This window comes from Merops nubicus, unplaced genomic scaffold (assembly GCF_000691845.1).
Source record: "Merops nubicus isolate BGI_N331 unplaced genomic scaffold, ASM69184v1 scaffold35331, whole genome shotgun sequence".
Classification (NCBI taxonomy): Eukaryota; Metazoa; Chordata; class Aves; order Coraciiformes; family Meropidae; genus Merops; species Merops nubicus.
The window spans coordinates 4,276-24,951 of NW_008589624.1; the positions used below are offsets into that span (position 1 = coordinate 4,276).

Consider the following 20,676-nt stretch of genomic DNA (forward strand, 5'->3'; position numbering starts at 1 on the left):
AATCGCTCACGGAGCTAAGCAAAAAACGTGACGGGGAGGGCGGGGGGGGCAACGTTCTGTTATGACTGTTCTGTATATAGGAGAGCGGAACGCTTGGGGCTCCCTTGTGTTGTTTTCCCTTTAGAGCTCGTTGTTGTCCGCTGTTTTGACGTGGACTGCAGCACCCTCTCTTCCTAAGCTAGGAAAAGCCTTACTGGTTGACTTGGCTTAGCCTGGAAATGTTCACCCTGGTAAATCCCATGAGAGTTGCTCTCTCAGCTCTTCCTGGCCTAGGTGCTCATTGAAGCACAGTGAAGACAGAATTGTCCTCTCTTTTAAAACAAAGAAAGAAACAAAAAACACAAGCCACACCAAAACATTCTAAAACACTGTGCAGATCACTTGCTTAAGATCTAGGTTTGCAAACTGTAATAGTGTATGTGCATTACAATTTCCAGATGGTTCCTTGCTGCTCTGAGAGATGAAAATTTGTTTTAAAGCCAAAAGCTGAAACACCAACGGCTTCAGAAAGTGAAACTTTTGGGAAAGAAAATGGAATTAAGAAGCATTGTCAGACATTTTGCCAAGTGGCTAAGATCACCTTCTAGATCTGCTATGCAATTCTGTATCATATCTGTGTGTCTGCATGTCTCAGACTTTGAAATTTATGTCAGAGTACATCTACCATTAACATAAGCAAATACAGGTTAGTAAATCCCTCAGTGGTCTGCACACCAGCTCACTCTTGTGTCCAGTAACAACACGTGGATTAAGTGAAGCTGGATCTTTTTGCAAGGCTAATGCTGGAGTAGGTTTCACCCTGGATTAGGAGAGCAGCCTGATGTGCCCTGCTGCTTCTGTGTACACATGTGCAAATCGTGCTGAAGTAATGATGTTAAAAGGAGTTGTTTGTAAAGGTTGTTTGTTTGTCTGAGATCAAGACATCATGGATTGACATCTCTGAAAGCTGCCAAGTTTCAGAGCGCTTTGCCAGCAGCTCCTCTTTTCCCTTTGTGCTAGGGGTTTGTATAATTCCCTATCCGCCGTTTGTCAGCGTGGCTTTTCCTGTTCAGAGCTCTCACATGAGTTTCCTTTTGGCTCTGCCCTGATAGAATGTTGCTTGTTTTGTCACTTTCTAGACTTGAAACTTCGGGATTTCCTGGTTGACAACGAGACATTCTCAGACTTCCTTCATCATAACATGTCCATGCCATCATCTGCAGTAGAAGAGCTGCTTGATGCAGAAGTCAAATTCCAGCAGGTAAAGAGCACTTTCAGCCACTAACATAATACCTGCCTATTGTTTATTTTACCAGGGTGTCAAGACCCACAGTGCAGGACCACTCTGTGTTAAGTGCTGCAGAAACAGCAGAAAATGTAATTCCAGCTTCTCTCTTCCCTCTTGTCCTCAGTTTATTAACTTATTTGGTTGTAAGCCATAAAAGGACTCTGAGACCCACATTCAAATGTTTTGATCTGCGTAAGAAAATAGCATAGTACCCTTCAGGCTAGATTGGATTTCTTCTTTCCTTTTGGTTTGAAAACCAAACCAAACAAAAAAACACCAAGTGAAACATTAATTAGGTTGCTAGTGCTGTTCAAACTGTTCTGTTTTGATTGGAAATAAAAACCGAGTGGTTGTTTGGTCACTCAGCATGGACTGGAGCAGAGTTTCTGTGTGTTACTCTCCCTTAGACCCCTGTGCAGCTGAAGGAGACATGCTTTTGCAAACAGTAAACTTGTATGTTATGTAGTACAAGAGAGTTCTGGTATCAGATGAAACTTCTGAGTGCTCCCATGATTGCCTTCATAAACATAGACAGTGGTGACAGTGGGCTGGAGCCCCTGTCTTGGAATAACTGTCTGCCTTTGTCAAGCTCAGAACATGTTTTTTTGCCTGGCTGAATGGGTTAGTCCACCAGCATCCTTTCTAATGTGGAAGTCAGAACTGGTTGCTTCAGACCTCAAAGGAAGATTTGTTCTCTTAGGGCAGTGCAAAAGGTGGTGTGCAAAAGGAGGAGGAGATCCATTCTTCTTCCCAGCTCCAGGACAGATTTTTTCTTGGAGTTGGAGTTGGTAAATAGTCCTTTCAGGCTTTGTTTTCATGTGGTTACAGATGCCATCCCCCTTCGGACACATTGTCCCATTCTTCAGTGAATTCTATCAAGCTGTCTGTTTTAAAGCAGTTGGATAATTAAAACTGCACGTTAAGGTTATATTCTACTAAAAAAACTAAAGTGGGGAAAAAAAAAAAAAAGTTCTTATCCATTTTAGGCTGAAAGTTTTGTTTTACTTCAAACTTAATTTGCCTGAAATTCTTGCTAGTTTAAAGCAGAATCATGCTATGGATGGTTCTGCAAGGATAACCAGAAGGTTTCAGCCACAACTTATTTACTGCCCCTAAGCTAATGGAAAGGCAGAAAGATTTTCAGAGAGACAAAAAAGCTGACTCTGACCTTACATTTTGTGACTGCCATATTGTATCAGTTGTATGTTGCAAAGCCAGTGGAAGAAGAAAACCTTAGCTTTTATCTGCATACTGTATCTGAAGGGTGGTGAAGGGGTATCATTGGCTAGTTCTTGCTTGTATGTTTTAAGCTTTGTTCTTATTTGTGGAATTCTTGTGGGGTTTTTTTTCTGTCAGGGCACTGGGAGCAACGGTGTCTAGTCTTCACATGGGTTTGTGCTCTGGGATGGCAGGAAGAGATAACCTAAATAATAGGGCAGTAAGCTGCAGAGGATGGCAGTGGCCAACCCTATCTCCTTTAGCACTTTTCTATTACAGATAATAACTGAGAGGCGAAGCTCTCTCTTCCCTCAGTATGACTTTATCTGACTCACAAAATGGACCTATTTGAGTCTGCTCGAGGCCTGGGATCAGAAGAGCTAACTATACAGAATTAACTCTCTGACTCCCTAGATCAATCCTCTTCAGTTATTGTTGGTAGTTGGGCAATGCACACTGGGTTTTACAAAAGAGCAGGAAGAAGAAATGAACTTGTTACCTGTGGATTTCCAGTAAAATTGTTCCTTCCATCTAGCACCAAGGCAACAAAAAAAAATAAATGCTTTCTAGTGGAAGATTCTGGATTTTCTTTGGTTTTATCAACGTGGTGATAAAAAAGGTGAAGTGTACATCTGTTTGACATGTACCCGTTTGTTGTTCAGCAAACTTAAATCCTGTATCTGACCTTGCTAAAAGAAACTAGGCCATCAAGTTGGAAAAGGACTGGTGATAATTTAGAGGGATTTTATGCCTTTCTGTAATAAGGTGTTTGCTTGTAAATTAGGAAACATTATTGACAATGAAAGTATCACCTTAATTAAAATCTGCTGGTGAAAGAAGACTCTGGGATATCTTATCTTTTGATTGTTGTAGCCAGTAAGATTTGTTTTGTTTTGTTTTGTTGATACATTATCTGCCCCAAAATACTGCAAAACATTTCTCACAGCAGTTATTAAAGAGATACTTCAGAGCTAAAGGTAAAAGGTGATCATGATCCAGAGCATCACAGAAAATGTGGCTGGCAGATATATCTAAGGAGTTTGGGACATTGGTCTTTTGCCCTTCACATATATTTGCCAGACTTGTGTCTGGTCATAAGCCTTGTTTTGTCACTGTGGCTTAGCTCCCTGAAGACTGACAATTAGGCAATGTGTGTACTTCTGGTTGGAGGAAATGGCTGCTGTGGAGGATGGAGCCTCTGCTGGCCAGTGCATTCTTGTAAAGAAGAGGGGCGAGACTGGCCTCCTCCACGACTTCACTCCCATGCACTTAGGATGGAAACATGGTTCTCTTGGAATTAAGTTGCACATGGGTCAGAGCTGCGCAGTCTATATAGAGGAATGCCTCTTACCTCTATCTGGAAATGTTATGAATGGTTAGTTTTGTCTAGGTGACAACCAGTTTTGTGTTATGAATCTTACACAATCCGAGACTCATACGATTTCCCCACTTTTCCCAGGTCATTGTGTCAGGTTACCGAATGCGACTGCGAGATCTCTGCAATAGCTCAAAACTGTCTGAATTTCTTAGAATCCAAAATCAGACTGTAGCCATGGATTCTGAAGCCTTCATTTGCGCCTTGCCGAAGGAAAAACTCCATGCAGCTGAACAAGCCTTCCGTGCTAACCTGAATCCTTTGAAGCCCCTTCAGGTGAGTCCATTGGTTCCGTCTGTGAGAAACTCTTGTTGATACAGTGACATTTTCTAGGGCTTTCACTCTGGGAACCCATCACTGCATTTACAGAGTGAACAGCTCATTGGCAGTAAGAAAGAAGAAAGATGGTCTGTAGCACTGGAGCATGATCAACATTGCTTCTTCCTATCATTCTTACCCTTGCTGTTACAGCGTGGTAGTTGCAGAACATAAATGTGTGTGGTCCACAGTTTAGTTTGTCAAAAGGAAAATATTTATGCTCCGTGATAACAAATAGGTTTTTGGTTGTCCTTGTGTTTTGATCAGATGTTGAGTCTTGGCTAGCATGAGCTCAGATGTTAGACCAGCCTGTGCTGAGTGCTAAAACCGTAACCCTCTGCCCTTACCTGGGAGCCACTGAGTGTGGAATTTGCTAGCCAGTGGTGAGTCATGACATTTGAGCAGGTTTAATTCATACAAAGAATAGTCAAATTCTAAAGCCCACTTTCAAAGGCTGACTAGCTGAATAGGTTTTGGAGCAAGAATTCATTGACCTTCAGGAAAGTACATTATTTAAAAGGAGACTGGAGCAGACTTAGCTGTTTACCTAGGAAACCCAAGTGATGGTTTTTTATAGGTCCACAATATCTAGTAAAATGCCAAAGTTTGAAGAATTTAGTGCTAGAGATATCTGTAGAGAGAAAGGGCCACAGAACCCACTCTTACACCTTCAAACAAGCCCTCTGTTGTTTACTGTGGAAGAAATAAACACTTTGGCTGTATGAATTTCCAGATTTGATGAGCCTTTCAGGACCAAAAGTCACCTACCACTGGCTTAGCTTTGCCTGCAGTCAGAGGGGATCATTATAAAGTACTGAATCTTACTACTCTTCTGCACAGCACATAGTGGTCACTTACTTTTCTCCACAGCTCACCTTCTGTCTTGCATGTGTCCTCCATCTGCATTGTGCCTTCCTGCTGGAAGAGTAACATAGTCATAATTGTTAAGAGTTGAGGTAGCAGCTCTAAAATTGTCTCCATAACAAAGATAGGCTGTTTGAAAAAGGATAGGTACAAGAAGTTCATTGTGTTCAGTTATGTATATGCATCCATTTACCATAATAATTCAGAGATGCTAGAATTTTGGGGACTGAAGGGGGTGAAAGTAGCCAGCTATAGTACAATCCGGTATTGGTCTTCTGGTCCCTCTGGAGACTTAGTCTTACTTTTCTAATTTATGGAAGTCTCTGTAAATTAGCTGACAGAAGCTGAGTGTACTGAGTGTATCTGTATTGTTTATTTTGTTTGCTGGTGAAAGCAAGCAGTCATAAGCCACTCTGTGCCACTTGGCAACAGTAAAGTAGATTAAGACATCATGTGCAGTTTTGGGGGACTTCTGAGAACCTGGCTCGTGATCTTGGCTTGAAAGGAGAAAAAGCTTGAGTCCAGAAGCCAGCAGTTCTAAACCTGCTGTGTATTGTACACTGGCTTGTAAAGGTCCACAGTTTTCTTCAGAAAAAATGTCACAGGCTACCCTCTAGTTACACTGCATGTAATGGGTCAGTGAGTGAAACAAAAAGTGGCTTCAGTGTGGCCAGTTAATTCTAAGACCATGACCAATGGGTTTGAAACTTGGTGTCTTTGAAGGCTAAGAAGTGCCTTGACCTGCAGTAGCATCTCTGAACAGAGGGAACTTTCTGTTCATGAACAAAGGAGCCTGTTGACATAGCTTATAATTAAAGGCACTGTGGACATGCATACTGAAGATAGCACACACCATATCTACTACAGAGCCTTGTAAGCCAATGTCAACAGTTTGCCCAGAGATTTATTTTTAGGTTTTTTGTTTAATCCCTCACAGTGTGGCATTCCAGTGAGTAAAAGTAAGGGCCAAATCAAATGCAAGTACAAAGCCATCTGGAGGCAAGCTTTTGGCTCATCTGTTAGGACCTGGGCTCCACTGTTTGCAGCATCCTGTGATTTTTGGAGAGGCAGCACATCAATAGGATTAGGTCAATACAACTGGAGAGAAAAGGACATGCAACTGTAAACTCAGCATTAAGGGCTTGAATAGTGAAATGGGAGGTTTTGCCACTCAAGTAGCTGGGCAGTACACTAGCTATAGTTTCTTGAGCTATCTTAATGCAGAAGACTCAGGCCGGCATCCAGCTGCGTATTCCTGTGCCTATGCATTCCCATTTGTTGATCCATCTGCAAGACGATGCAGTAAATTGCACCATGAAATTGATCTGGAATAAAAGTGGCTGACCTGCTGTGTCTTAACACAAATATTTGAAGGGGAAGGTGCAAGACTGAGAACCCAGTGGTCAGGGCATGCGTGTACGGGCTGAGACCCTGACATCAACACCTGCTTCTGCTGGCTTAAAATGAGTGTGCATTTGCAGCCTGAAGGAAACTATAAATGTTCTAGGTAACTCATAAGAAAACAGTAATTGTTAGCAAATCTTGCAGCACAGTTTTTAAAAAGAAATTAAAGTGCATGCGAGGTGAAATACATGAGCTCTAAATGTTGCAGCACTGTTAATAACTTCTATAAAAAAGGCAGAAAATAAACACTTTACATACTTGCTCATCAGATCTATTCAGAACAGCTTGAGTATTGACATGATCTATTGTATAACTTCAATTTAGCCCGCTCTGTAGGATGAGAGAACAAAGCATGAGGCATGGTAGGGAGGTTGATGTGTGTCTTCTTGTTTGTTCTTATGTAAGAACCTATTTGGGGCAGGCTGTTTAGATCAATACCAGCAGAATATCTGGAAGTGATCACAGGCTGCCATGGCAGAGGATAAACTTTCCTTCTTGAGAAGTATACACTCCACTAGAAGCAACAAGTGTTTCAAGAAGTCAAATTCCCTTTCTCAGGACCATGTCTTAATCTTCATGTGTTGTTGGAAGCCTTATGGCCAACAGTAAGTACTACAGGGCGTAGGACATCTTGTACAAGCCCCTTGTGGACTCGTCTTCTCTTCCTGAGGTTTGCGTTGCCCTGGCTATTATCAGTGAGGCAGACAAAGCTGGTTTGAGAACAGTGAAAGAGTACCTCTAAGAGCATGCACACAAATTCTCAGCTTTCTCCCTGTGCTGGGCTGGCAGTTGTCCCATGAAAGAACTACACATTTTGGGAAAGCTTGTATGCATGCCCCTGATTAGGGAGTAACAGTAGTAGGTCAGCAGTATCCCGCTGGACTAGAATTGTGATGGGTGGGGAGTGTCTTATATCACAGAAATACTTGTCTGTGGGGCAGCTTTCCCTCTGCAAGTTTCCCCAGTTTTGAAATTATTTTGGGAGATGTAAGTGACAGGCTGTTCACTTTGGTCTTGTGGGATTTCATCTCTGCAGCGCTGCCTCAGGAGGGCTGTGTGGCAGTCATGTCCAGCGGTGTGGGTCTGTGATAAGCCAAATGTTGTGGCTCCTGAGCTGTAGTGGTCTTGGAAAGTGTGTGGGTGAGCACATGAAAATGTGATTGTTCTTTGTCCCTTCGTAATATGGGAGGTATTTTGTCATATGGTTAGCATGAACTAAGCATTGAATAATAAACACATACCAGTTGAAAAACGGCTCTAGAAAAGGTCGTTTAATGTAAATACACGCTGCAACTGAACTTGTGGCTTTCCTTGCTCTTTTAAGAGTGTTTTCAGTCAAGCACCATGTTATCATGCTTTTAAGCAGCCATACGTTGGGCATTACAGGAAACAAAAGCAGAAGCTTAAAGCACGTGGTTTTTCTTTTTCCTGAAAAAAATTGGTTTAAAGTTTCTGCTAAGATCAGTGTAGAGTTGTCATAGTTATTTCAAGGCAAACTTGGCAAAGAGGTTTCATTAACCAAAACCATCTGTGTGATGCAGACAGTGGCTGAGTTTTGTTATGACCTCCCAACACTTCAAATGCATGTTAAAGAAATGGAGTTGTCCATCCCTTCTAGCAGGAGCTGATGTGGACTTATTCAGGGTTTGTCTTGACTGCAGTCAGCTCTGGTCATCTCAAGTATTTTCTCTATTTTGAGCCTTGTAGCATATGCATACAAGCACAACAGAATCCATCCAGTGCAGCCTGTACTTTAAGAGTATTATGGTGTTTTTTGCTAAAAAGACAAGCCTAGAGTAAGGCATGACTTCCTACCCCACTAGGGTAGTTCTGTTCAAAACCTGCAAGAACATTGTCTTTCCACCATGTGCCTAGAAAGGACAGGTGATATTTTTGCAGCATTTCACCAGAAAAATGAGTCATTGCCCCCTCTGCCCCAAGGCTATAGTGTGGACATCTACTAAAGATGATTGCACAGTGGGACCAATCTTACTGGAGCTGCCCTGGGTCTAGAGGGCTCTTATGAATATAATTAACTACTTCACTTAGCGAGCCACTACAAAGAGTATTTTTCCAAGGAAATTCATGACATGCTCATCTGTACAAAGATGACTTTTCTCTGGAGATATGCCGTGTGAGAGGCTCCTTACATGTGCTTTAGGGTGCAAAAGGTGGTGGTAAAGAAAGTAAAATTCCATCTATAGCAATGAGATCACTGCAGAACTTGAATTTGCAGTACTGTGAATTTGTCAAGAAAGAAAGATCAGGATGGTAGGGTGTGAAAGAATGGGTGGCCTTTCCTCACATTTCAGGGTAAGATTTGCAGGCGTCTTGAATCCCCTAAGACTCGCACACTGGCTTAGATCAGTCTTCACCTGCCCTAGACCCGTCTTTACCTGCCCTAGACTAGATGGTCCTGCTCTGGCAGGGGAGTTGGACTCGATGATCTCCAGAGGTCCCTTCCAACCCTTAACATTCTGTGATTCTGTCTTGTTTGGCTCAGTGTCACCCGAGTGCTAGTCCAGCAGTAGCCCATAATGGAGGCATGTGAAAGAATGCAGTCATGAGGCGCGTACATAGTAATGTTTTCTCAAGGTAATGTACTGCTCTTCAGTAGCTTGCAGCTCAGACTTTCTCAGCTGCTGCTGGGATCTTGGTGTTTAGTAGCACGGGCTAAAGTTTTTGTGTTTAATGAATTCTTCTAAGTCTTTCTCAAAACGACGTTAACTTTCAGTCCCGTCAGCATTGCACAGGACCTATTGAATTTCTCCCTTTTGACTAAGTTGTATGGGCAATAGCTTCTTTGGTTTCTTTTAAATGGATCTTTTCACTGGAAGTCCCCTAGCCCTGTGTGATGAAGTGCAGCGAGCAGTCATCCCCTGTTCCCATTCACCATCCCACTTGTAATTTTACAGACCTCTGTCATAACCTCTATTTGTCATTACAAGTCCTGTTGGAAGAACTATAGTCTATTGTTCATTGTTCAGAAGCCATTCTTGCCTTGAAATACATTTGTGGCCTTTTTCTATACTTGTGTTCCCTTAGAGATGGAGGACCCAAAACTGCACATAATACTTGAGAACCAGGACTGCAGTGTGAATTTATATTGATGTTGATCTGTCTTATCACTGTAGTTCTAAGATCTGTCTTTCTCAGTGGCAGTAGCTAGTTCAGAGCCATCAAAGGGTATCTTAAGGTCTTCTCCCTGTGTACTTTAATTTGCAGGACTGAATTTTGTCTGGCACTTTATAACTGTGTGTCAGCATGAGGCCTTTCACTAGTCTGTTGCAATTGGCCTTTGACTTTTCACTGTTCTGAACCAATTAGTATCATCTGAAACATGCCCCCCCATGCCTCCTGTCCCTGAATCACCTCTGAATACAGTGAACAACAGAAATCTGTGTAGAGCTTGACGAGGTATGTGGAGCTGAACGAGCATGTCTGTTACGTACGAACTTAAGACTTTCTACCTCGTCTCATTGCTAAAGCGGTAGTGAGCTAGGTAGCTTTGATTTCTTTAAATATGCCTTGAAGGTTTTAGCCTGTGGGGAGTTTGAATTGCTTTTCTTTTAGTTCTAATGATGTGTTTAGATTTATCCAAACCCTAAGGACTGTGTTTAGTAGAATCCATAGAGGTTAGAGACACCCTCCCTAAATTTGCAGCTGGCTTTGGAGCAAGCACTAACTATGCACTCTGAAAAGTTAGCTGGGTCTTAAATGCCTCAGTAGATCAGTGGAACAGTGCTGATTTACACCAGCTGGCATTGACCAGGTATTATCATCCTCCAGCAGATCAACCAGGACAAGTGAAAGCCTCCAGACTTCAATTCCAGAAATTACCCTAAAAAAGAAGTGAAAATGAAAAGCCTCAGCTGGACAGATCTGTGCTAAAATCAAGGGCTTTGGCTGTTCCTCTGTATGGCACAATGCTGTAACTTTGACATGCTTTCAAATGCTGCAACACATAGCTGCTAAGATGAAATTTTAGGAAATAATCTTTATTTCTTTTGAAACAAGGATCGTGTCCAAATGTTTTTCCTGCAAGATACTCCAGCTACATGAACAGAAGGGGAAAAGGGCCCCACAAACTGAAACACAGGCCCGTCAGGTACATGTAGAGCCATCGGAAACAAGGAGTTGTCTTTAGTGTGAGTCCCTGCTAAAGCAGATAGTTTGCTGAAAGCTGTGCCTTCCACTTCTGGAAACCCATCAGGCTTTTTCTAGTTAAAATGATGCATGTCAGCTGTTGTTTGGAAGCTGATTGTTTTAAAATACACCCTTAGTTTAGGTATAAAACATCAAGGCCTGATGGGAAGGCTTGAGTGGTGATGATGTACACTGCACCAGGAGTTCTCTGTATCTGAGCTCATATCTGTGGGGTGCCACTGAAAGTATGCTGTATACCCACTGGTCTTTTCCTCCCTTGTGTGGACTTGGCATCCCCTTCTTATCACTGGCTCACAGGATTTCAGGTCTGTCCACATGCTGTTCTGTAGGCTGTTCCTGTTTTGTGACCTGGAAAGCAAGCCATCCTTTGCACTGTAAGTGTACATGCATTCATTTAGCATTTTGTTAGGATGATTCTGGTTATGGCTTCCGAGCACCTAACCTGTGAGGAAGGAATGGAGTGTCCACATCACATTGTGGGGTGCTGAAGCCCAGGTTATCTGAAGCTCAGGGTTGAACAGAAGGCTGACTCTGCCTTCCTCATCAAGCACTTTGCAATGTAAACAGTCCTTACTGCTCTTTTTTACCAGAATGTTTACAAAAGTTTAATTTCTTTGTGCCTTGCAGTGACTTCCAATTTCTTTTTTTTCTCTTCTTGCAGGGACGACTTTCTTTCAACTCCTCCTTGCAGGATCTGTCAGAAACTGTGGAAACCTTGAGAGAGAGCCTTGGGAAGCTTGTTAAGGAGGTATGGAGCACCTTTGTGTCAGGAAAGCAGATTGCTGTCTTAGCCTGCAATTGAGTACAAGAACAGAAAGTCAAATTCTTGGCTTGTTTTAAAGCTTCCCTCTATCTGACAGCTGTTCTTCCTGTGTCAGTAGAGGCAGCACACACTTTGCAGCCTCTTGGCACTTAAAGTTACAAACACCATAGGATTTTATCAGATATGGGGCTAAAGATTTGGTCCTCATGGGAGGTGCAGGGATTAAGATGTTTTCTGTGGTCTTTGCCCTCTCAGCAGTGGCACAGCTGTTGGGCTTGCCATACACCTGCTGCACAGCAGTGCCTTGCAAACTGCACGTGGAGGTTTGCCTCCTTTCTAGTTTTTTCCCTCGGCTGGCAACCATGTTAGGCTTGTTACTTGGTTGTGTCTGTCGGTCTCTGGGTGCGGAGAGGGTATGGCCTGTGGAAAAGATGTTGTGTCTGGTTTAGTCTAAATTAGTAGATAGAGGCTACCGTTTGTTCTTTGTCTAACTAGCTTTTTGGGGCAGAGATTGTTTTCCAGTCCTCATGGGGCACTCAGTGCAATGGCATCACAACACTCATTGAGAAAAGCTCTGGCAAAGTATAAACAGTGATTTGCAGAGAAGCAAAGTTATATTATAAAGACTGCAAGTATTTGTTTTTGCCGGTGAAATGAAGGATTAAGAAAAAAAAAAAAAACCCTGCGTGCCTAGCGTGAGTCAGAAGTCCAAAACTGGTTTTTTTTTTTTGAGCCAGAAAGTTATCTTGGTTGCTTTTTGGCTGGGTCTGACTTTGAAGTGCAGCTACTAGGCAAAAACATTCTCTTCCTGAAGCAGAAATCGCAACCATCTAAACTAAACAACGCCGCCTCCTTCTCCTCCCCTTCACTGGTCTTCTGTCTTTGCATCAGAGCAAGGGAGCTCAGAGCTGTGAACGGCAGTAACCTCTGAGAGCGCGCACCAGAGCGGGTCACTTCAGGTTAGCGTGCGCTCCACTCCCACGGAGGGGCAGCTGCCGGGAGCCAGCGCCGTGCCAGCCAACAATCCCTGGCACGCAGCCCTCCCGGAGTCCCACAGCCTGCCGCAGGGTCCCATTTACAGTGAAATGAAGATTATTCCAGGATCAGCTTCAGTTAAGACCGCGGCAGAGCTCTTGCTGCTAGCAGGGAGGCTGCCCTTCAGAGTTTGATTACAGCTGTTTCCCGTTACGTCACTGAAGCTAGCCTTTTTTTCTTGTCTGGGATAAAAATAATTGAAACCATGTGATGTTCAGTTTGCTGATGTGGCTGAAAACGTCCCAGGGTAATGCGCCTTTTGCTTGGCAGCTGTTTTGGGTAGGACTACCTTTTATTCTGCCCTATTGCTGTGCAAACAAAGGCAGCTTTTTCCTCTGCGTACAGCGTGAGCTGCTCCAGATGGCTTGACCGAAAGTTACTTCTTATTGTCTGGCAGGCTGATTTCTGTGTGAAAAGGAGGGACTTGCTCCCTTGTTTCGAAGGGCAGCAGCTTGAGGGGGTGGAGGGAACTATTGTTTGTGCCATGTCTAGAAGCCTTTCTAGCAAAGAATTTTAATTGGAGAACAGTCTGAGTAAAATTTTTGTCTCTGAGTATGGGGATTGATTGGATCTGTGTCTCTGGGCTCCTTAAATTAATCTAGGAGGGCAGATTAAACACCAAGAGCAAGGGCAACTCTTAAGAAACATAGAGCCAGGTCTTGGGTCTCGAAGAAGAAATAGCTCAGTAACTCTTCACACATGAGATACTTGCTTCTGTGGTGTGAACAGAGCAGCTCTGCCTGCCAGTTTTGAAGCTGCTGGGGCCAAAGATGAAACAAAGCTCCTTGCTCAAACGGTTTGGAAATTATCTGTAAAAATGCTAATGCAATCCCTCTGCAGGATGGTTAACACCTCATGTGTTAATGGAATTAGTTTTCCTTCCTATTTGTGTACCTTTGCTCGTGCTAGGGAGTTTATTGAACTTTAGCTAAAGCAGTTGATGTTTTGCAGAGGAAAGATCAGCTGTTCTACCTAAGGGACAAGAAACTCCTCAAGGGGTGGGTCTAAACTGGTCACTCACTGTCACACTTAAAATGCAGCCTTGCTATCTTGCGTGAGGAATCATCAGATCCCAAAATCCACGTGAACACACATAACCAACAAAAGCTGTCATGTGATGTATTTTTAATTTGTGTTTCAAGATGCTAGTGTCCTGTCAGTCGCCATGAACCTGTGGAGCCATGTTAAGGGGCACCAGGGTGCAGGCAAGAGCAGCAGTGAGCAGGGAGGAAATGAGAGTACAGTCGAAGCAGTCGCTGTGGACACACATGCTGAATCCCCAGGCTTTAGCTGTTCTCACAGCTGTCTCACATCATGCCAATGTGTCATGTGTTTTCAGGCAGCTAAAAATAGAGGCTCCTTGTGTGTGTGCCACATAGTAGCTGTTGTTTAGCATCAGGAATTTCTGCCCAGATGTTGGCACATGTAAAGCATGCACAGTGCTGCAGATGAACACAAAGGGTCAAGTTTGCCTCCCAGTGTAAGGCCAGAATCTCTGGGTGTGCTTTCGCTGGGCAAATTCAGACTGAATTGTTCCAGTTCACTGTTGGTTTCTGCACTGTTGCTGGCTGGCTTTGCCAGCTGTCCTGGACTTTGATTATCTGCATCTTATTGGGCCAAGGTGACAAAACCAATACCTAGTGAGCCAAAATGGCCAATGGTCTTCTCCTGACTCTATTATTGTCTCAGAAAACAGGGTGCTTGGGCCACAGCATCTGAAGTTGCTTCTGAGAAGCGGCTGATGAGCAGTTACAAATAGGTGTCTCAGCAGCTCTGCTTGCCCTTATTAGTGCATGTTGCTGTTCTGGACAGCACAGCAAGGACATCCAAGTGAATGTCACCTGTTATTTCAGTAGCAGTCAAGAAATTAGATCAAATGCTAGAAAAGATTTTAAAAGGGATAGAGAATCAGCTGTAAGATGTCACTATGACTCTGTATAAAGCCATGGATTGCCCTCCTGTTCAATCTGAAATAGAGATCTAGACCCTTCATCTCCAGAAAGTGGTAGAAGAACTGGAAAAAGTTCGGAGGAGGGCCATTAGGACATTTCGGAGAGGAATGACTTTCACACAAGGAACAAGGGAGTAGGCTAGGATTTGACAGCTTGAAAAAGAGATGAGCTGGGAATATGGCAGAGATCTATAGAGTTGAATGGCCCAGAAAATGAGGTAGAGATTCTGTTCACTGTCTCTTCCAGTGAAAAAGACATGGGACCAAATGGGGCTGGCCACAGCCAAGTGAAGGAGAGGGGAGAGGAGGTTCTTTTTAGTGTTGCATTGGATGTTAAATACTTGGGGATGTTCAAAACTCTAGAAGTTTACTATGGAAAAAAAGTAATTTAGGCTTATGAAGTAGAAGTTCCATGACCTGAAAATGGGTGGAAGCTGGAAGGTTATGTGGGGCAAGCATCCTATGTTCTTACCCTTGCTTATATTTTCCTAACATCCACTTGTGTTACCATCACAGAGGTTACTGAGATAAACAGACTTTTAGTCTGTATTGACACACCTCTGCTGATGTTATTACATCTCCAGACAGAGAATCCAAGAGCAATGCTCAAGTGTGGCATGAAACCAGTGTTTGTGGAGGTGCATTGCTTTCTCCATCATGGTGAGCTTGGCCATGCCTCCAAGTACGGTGACAGTAACGCAGTGAGCGTCTTGGGCTGAGCGCCTGGTGCTTTTGTTCATGATATGTTTCAGGTATGTGCTTATGCCAGACAAATGAGTGTGGAGATACCAGTTGCCCCAGCCAGCTGTGCATTGTCACCTCTCAAGACTGGTGTCAAGCTGGCTGGGCAGGAAAAGACTCCTTGCTGCGGCTGGCTGCGTGTACAGCTCACACTGCGACCAGGCTCCAGGCTGCAGCTGGGCTTGTTTTCAAGGGTTTTCTGGGAATGCTGTTGACAACAGGGCAGGGAGGTGCTGGGGCAGGCACAAGTGATACTGATCTAGGAGGTCAGACTGGTTGCCTAGTGCAAGTCAGCTTGTTGACCTCAGTGGAATTGTGCCGGGAGAAACTGCTGGAGCCTGCAGCTCATCCAGCCTGTGCCATTTGAGCTGCACTCACTGTGTGTTGTTCCTTAGTCCCTCTTCTGAATCAATGCACCCCACCCAGCGTGAGGGGGCTCCACTGGAATGTCAGCCATTGTGCAACCGGGAGGAGAAGCAGCATCCACATGAGAGGGCAGGGAGGGCAGGAACAACCCACAGCACTGGAGGGGAGAACTTAAGAGTCAAGAGCTTGGCAAGGGCACGTTTCTTGTGCATGCACAGAAGAAACCGTGGCAAAGGCAAATGTGCGTTCCCTGGTCTTTACTGTTGATGTTGCATTCAGGAGGATTCTTGTTTGTCCAGAAAAAGATGTGTGGTTTCAAGGAGAGTGGCAAGTTCTTCTCCTTTCTCTAATCGTGTTCCTACCCACGCTTCTACTCTCTTCTCTCACCTCCTTCTCCAGTTGCTAAGCATGAAAAGCTGGAGCGACATGAGGCAAGAGGTGATGTTCCTGACCAACGTGAATGCCTCAAACTCCTCTACGCAGATCTACCAGGCCGTGTCACGCATTGTGTGTGGCCATCCTGAAGGTGGAGGCCTCAAAATTAAGTCTCTCAACTGGTATGAGGATAACAATTACAAAGCACTGTTCGGAGGCAACAGCACTGAAGATGATTTAACTAACTTCTATGATAACTCCACAAGTAAGTGTAACCCTGGCATGGCCTAAGGTCCCATGTACTTCATGGTTGTCAACACTAGTGTTTCCCAAACTTCCACAGATGAAAGCAGGTGATCCTGAGGGATGGCATAGCTGCCACTGTTTCAGAAAGACATGAACGTGCCGCCCCCTGCAAGGATATCAGCGTGCCAGGGATTCCCTTGTGTAGAGTCTGAAGAAGGCTGTGCAGTGGACCTCCTTCATGGGGAGCCAGGAGCACAATCACATGCAGCCTTTGGAAATCTAGCCTCTTCTGGACAAATTTTGTTTGTGCAATGCAGTGGGGTCTGAGAGCAGTGCAGAACTAGCAGTATAGCTCTTAATGCTGGAGGCTGCTTGGGTAGTCCATGTTTGCTGGGCAGACTGTGGAAGCTGTGACTGAAAGGGGCTTTTGTGGAGCTTTGCAGTAGAGGAGGGGTTTTGTTGTCTGACAAATGCTGTGCTTTCAGCTGTGACTGTCCTTGAAGCCCACACAAGTGGGGCATATGATTTCTGCAGTTGTCACCATGCTGTTCAGCCACTAACACTTGTCCTCTGCTCCTCAGCACCCTACTGCAACGAGCTCATGAAGAACCTGGAATCCAGCCCGCTTTCCAGGATTATCTGGAGGGCTTTGAAACCCTTGCTGATTGGGAAGATACTGTACACTCCAGACACACCAGCGATAAGGAAGGTCATGACTGAGGTAACTCTAGTCCTATCCTCTGATACATGGAATGAGCTATGTCCTCTGGCTGTGCAGCTTAGCTGCTCTGTGTTAAATTGGGCCCAAACACAAGTCTAGAATTAATTACCTGTAAAGAACAGCCTCTCTAGTCTCTCACCTCCATTGCACTTGCTGTTGAAGGCTCAAGGAGAAAAGGCCAGACTGAAATATTTTCCTAGATTTTGCTGAAAACTTTCCTGGTGGTGCCTTTGATTATCCACAGGCTTTGCATCTCTGATGTGGGATATAAGAATGGGGAAGACTTTGATAACCCTTCCTCTCCTCCACTGTAGGCTGGTCAGTGGATCTTTAATAATCTCCAGCTCTGGTTTACCTAATGTGCTCTGATTCTTCAAGACTCTTCTAGCACATGGGGAGAGGCTGCCTCTGTGTGCCCTCCGTCTCCAAGGTAGTAATTCTCCAGCAAGCCTTGAAAGGCAGTGCTCAGCCACAGGCATCCACACTCCCTGTTGTTGCTTTCCTTCCAAGTGCACTAGATTTTCCTTACTCTTGTCCTTGTAGGAGCTGAGCTGCTGTTTGAATGTAAGCAGCAGTCCCTACTTCACTTGAGAGGTCATTGTACCCTCTCAGCCTGCAGTGGATCTCTGCCAGCTTTTGGAAATAACCTTCCCCTCCCCTCTGCCAACAGGTGAACAGGACATTCCAGGAGCTGGGTGTGTTTCGTGACCTCGGGGGGATGTGGGAGGAGATAAGCCCAAAGATTTGGACGTTTATGGAAAGCAGTCAGGAAATGGATCTCATTCGGGTCAGTATGCTGTCCTCGCCAGAACCACCTCTGTTGTCTTCTGCAATAAGTGATGAAATATTTACTTTAGAAGGTGCTTCGGTGCTGAGCTGAGCAGATAAATAGTATGGATGGGACTCCTCCTTGAAACGTGTGATTGTACCAGTCTAGCATTATTGCTTGGCATTCCTTCCTTCATGTAATTACCTGCTGCAAACAGGCATAGTGTGTGCTCAGCACCCATTTCTAATCTGACTCTGAGGGCAAATGGTCTGCTTCTTCCACAGCATTGCCCTAATGCAATATGAATATCTGGTCTGGGGTATTTCTGTAAACTGGGAACCTTGGGCTTGGCGATCTAGGAACCATGTGGTTTAGACACAGCTGGGACCTGGGCACCGTGTGGCTGCTTGATCACCACCACCCCCCACCGTGGGGTGGGAAGGAGAATAGGGACAAAAATACAAAGCCCCATGGGTAGAGGTAAGGAGAATTTGATAAAAAAAAAAAGCAAAAGGAGCAATAAACAACAGTAATAACATTAACAGTAATGAAACAATATATAAAGCAAGTGATATGGAATGGAGGTGCCAGTTGGATCACAGATTGCCCAGTGGTTGGCCCACCCCAAGCCACCCCACCCCAGGCCCTTACCTATCAGCTGTGAGTGAGTTGTCTATCCTGGCTGAGGCACCCTCCCACATTCTGGTGGAAATTAACCTTATCCTAGCCAAGCCAGGACAGTGTCATGTTCAGCTCTCCATCCTGTGTGCTTCCTTACAACTGTGCTCTCATGATGGCAGCAGAGCAAAACAAGCAGTCAAGATCAGACCCTGGAAGGTGCCAGGTGGCCTCAGGCCCCGCTGGGTACACTATGAATGGAATGGTTATCATGCTGGAGCTGAACCTAGATGCCTGGCAGTAATCCGTCACAAATCTTGTAAAACCTTAATTTGGAGTAGCATGGTATGCTTAATTTAGTAATACTTGGGTGCTTATGGGAGGAAAGCAAACATACCCTGCAGCTGATTGCTTCTTAATGTGCCATACATACTAGGCCAGGAAGAAGGGGCTGGCAGTCTTGTTCAGATCTGACATGCTTTCTGCCAGCCTGCTGGCTCCCTGGAGCATTATGCCAGATGTTAGACCTGCATTTCTGAGGCATTATCTGCTTAAGTGCCTTAGTTCACTGTTGGTCTTCTCAGGTGCAGCTCTGAGGGGTGGATCTTTGCACCACTGTGTTGCTGTCTTTGGAAGCACGGTGATGTAAAACTGGCTCATGCAACAGAGAAACAGTTGTAGAGTTGCTTCTCCTGCTGTCTCTGCAAGGCAAGTTGGGTGTCATAGTGCAGCTGTTACACAGAGACCTGCCCACATGGTTTAAGCCTTGAAGTTCATTCCATGTTTACCCTCACGTGTTGCTGTGCTGAATAGTCTCTGACCTGCCCTGTTGTACTTCCCCATTACCATGACATACTAGAGGGTCAGAAACATAATTTTCATCACTCCTGTGACTCTGTTGGTTTTACGAAATGTATTTCTGTAGACGTCAGCATCGAGGAGGTGAGAATCTGGGCCACCAGCTGTAAATAGTACTGTTTGCTGCAGAGAGTGCAGCAGAAAGTAGAGGCTTGGATATTGGTTTCAAGTAAATGTTGCTGCACTTTCCCCACTCCGTCTCGCCATCTTCCCCTCACCTCATTTTGTATATTTTATGCTCCTTGTTAACCCAGCTGGGTCTGGTAGTTAATTCTTGCTCTTCCCAGAAGTCTGGTCTGCTCCTCTGTATTGGTGCAGTGGTAGGGCTGCATTTGTTGCCACCTGTGGCAGTTTGCATGAGCAGGACTACTGCACTGTCAGTGCCTGACCAGCTCCTGGACACCACCACGTTCAGCTTAAAGCTGCGTCATGGATCACTTGTACATGAATAGGCTGAAACACAGAGTTGCCTGTTTTTGGCTGCTTTCAAGGAGGAGGTCAGGCCTTTGCTGTTTGCTAGCCACTGAGGCTACCATGCTGCTGGGCGACCTGTCACCACTTCCCAACTTTCTGGGTTGTGCAATCTGTTTGGCATATTGCTTTGTGCTGAAAGAGAGGAAAGTGTGTGGCTTGCTTGTCTCTTGCGCTTCCAGCTTGATGTTAGTGTGTCTGCTAACTTCATGGAGGACAACATGTGCCCCTTGAGTTAAGGAGCTTTAATGCTGCCGCTGAATGTGATGAGGCTGAGTGCTTTCCTTGCAGGTATGGTGACTTTCCTACTGGGTATGGTGTTGGGAGCCAGTCTGGGGAGATGAAATGTGAATAGAGTGTGGTGCAGTCAGTTGCTATTTGCTCAGGTTTCCCTTTTGCGTGTTCTCCTTTGCTAGCTTGGCCCATTCTGTTTACCCAGTTTTTGATGCTATTTTTGTAGCCCATCACTTTCTGGTTTGCTGGTAACAGCTGAGCATGGGGAATGCTCCTTACTTCCCTGTTTCATTCTTTTTCTGGAAGAAAATACATTTCCTGTTTTTATTGGTTAGGACTTTTAGTTTTCTTTCTTTCTTGTGGAGTTTTTTGTGGGTTTTTCTTGTGTTTTTTTGTTTGTTTGTTTGTTTGTTTGGTTTGGTTTTGGGGTTTTTTTTTGTTTGTTTTTTTTTGTTTGTTTTTTGTCCTCTACTTCAGTTCAATTGTGTCCTTTACAATTAATGCTCCTCTCCTGCCTGCCCTTACATGAGCTTCCCAGAGGACTGCTGTCTGCTCCAAAGCCATGTGCTTGTACCTGGATTTCACTTACGTGGGCCATTATGTATACATGTAGCGAGGCAACAGATGGTCCCCAGGAAGCTAGCAGTTAGACCTGGTGAAAAAAGCACTGTCCCAGACAGAATAGCAGAGAGGCAGGACATCACAGCTGCTTCAGCCAGCCCTGATGGCACAATAGCAAAATCACCCGTCCTCTCGTGCTGCTGTTTCTGCTCAGTATTGTGTCAGTTCAGCCTCCAGCCATGCCACAGTCCCTCTGCGTCCCAACAGGGAGCAGGGGTTTGCTCGGGAGAGGTGAGCAGAGCACGGCAACCGCTATCGGCTGGGGGTGGTCCTCCTGTGCGTGCAGAGGCCAGC

At 44.7% G+C, this 20,676-nt stretch overlaps 1 protein-coding gene across 1 annotated transcript in view; it reads left to right on the forward strand.

The window, feature by feature from the left end:
• Positions 1–1,118: 1,118 nt before the first annotated feature.
• ABCA1 (ATP-binding cassette, sub-family A (ABC1), member 1) overlaps positions 1,119–20,676 on the forward strand; it is a gene marked incomplete at its 5' end in the record, with an annotated part of 46,151 nt that continues 26,593 nt past the window's right edge. Inside the window, 6 exons of the mRNA XM_008949646.1 lie at positions 1,119–1,240; positions 3,945–4,136; positions 11,275–11,361; positions 15,869–16,109; positions 16,672–16,811; positions 17,482–17,598. Of these exons, the coding sequence (XP_008947894.1) occupies positions 1,119–1,240; positions 3,945–4,136; positions 11,275–11,361; positions 15,869–16,109; positions 16,672–16,811; positions 17,482–17,598 (899 nt within the window). The remainder of the gene's footprint in view (positions 1,241–3,944; positions 4,137–11,274; positions 11,362–15,868; positions 16,110–16,671; positions 16,812–17,481; positions 17,599–20,676) is intronic.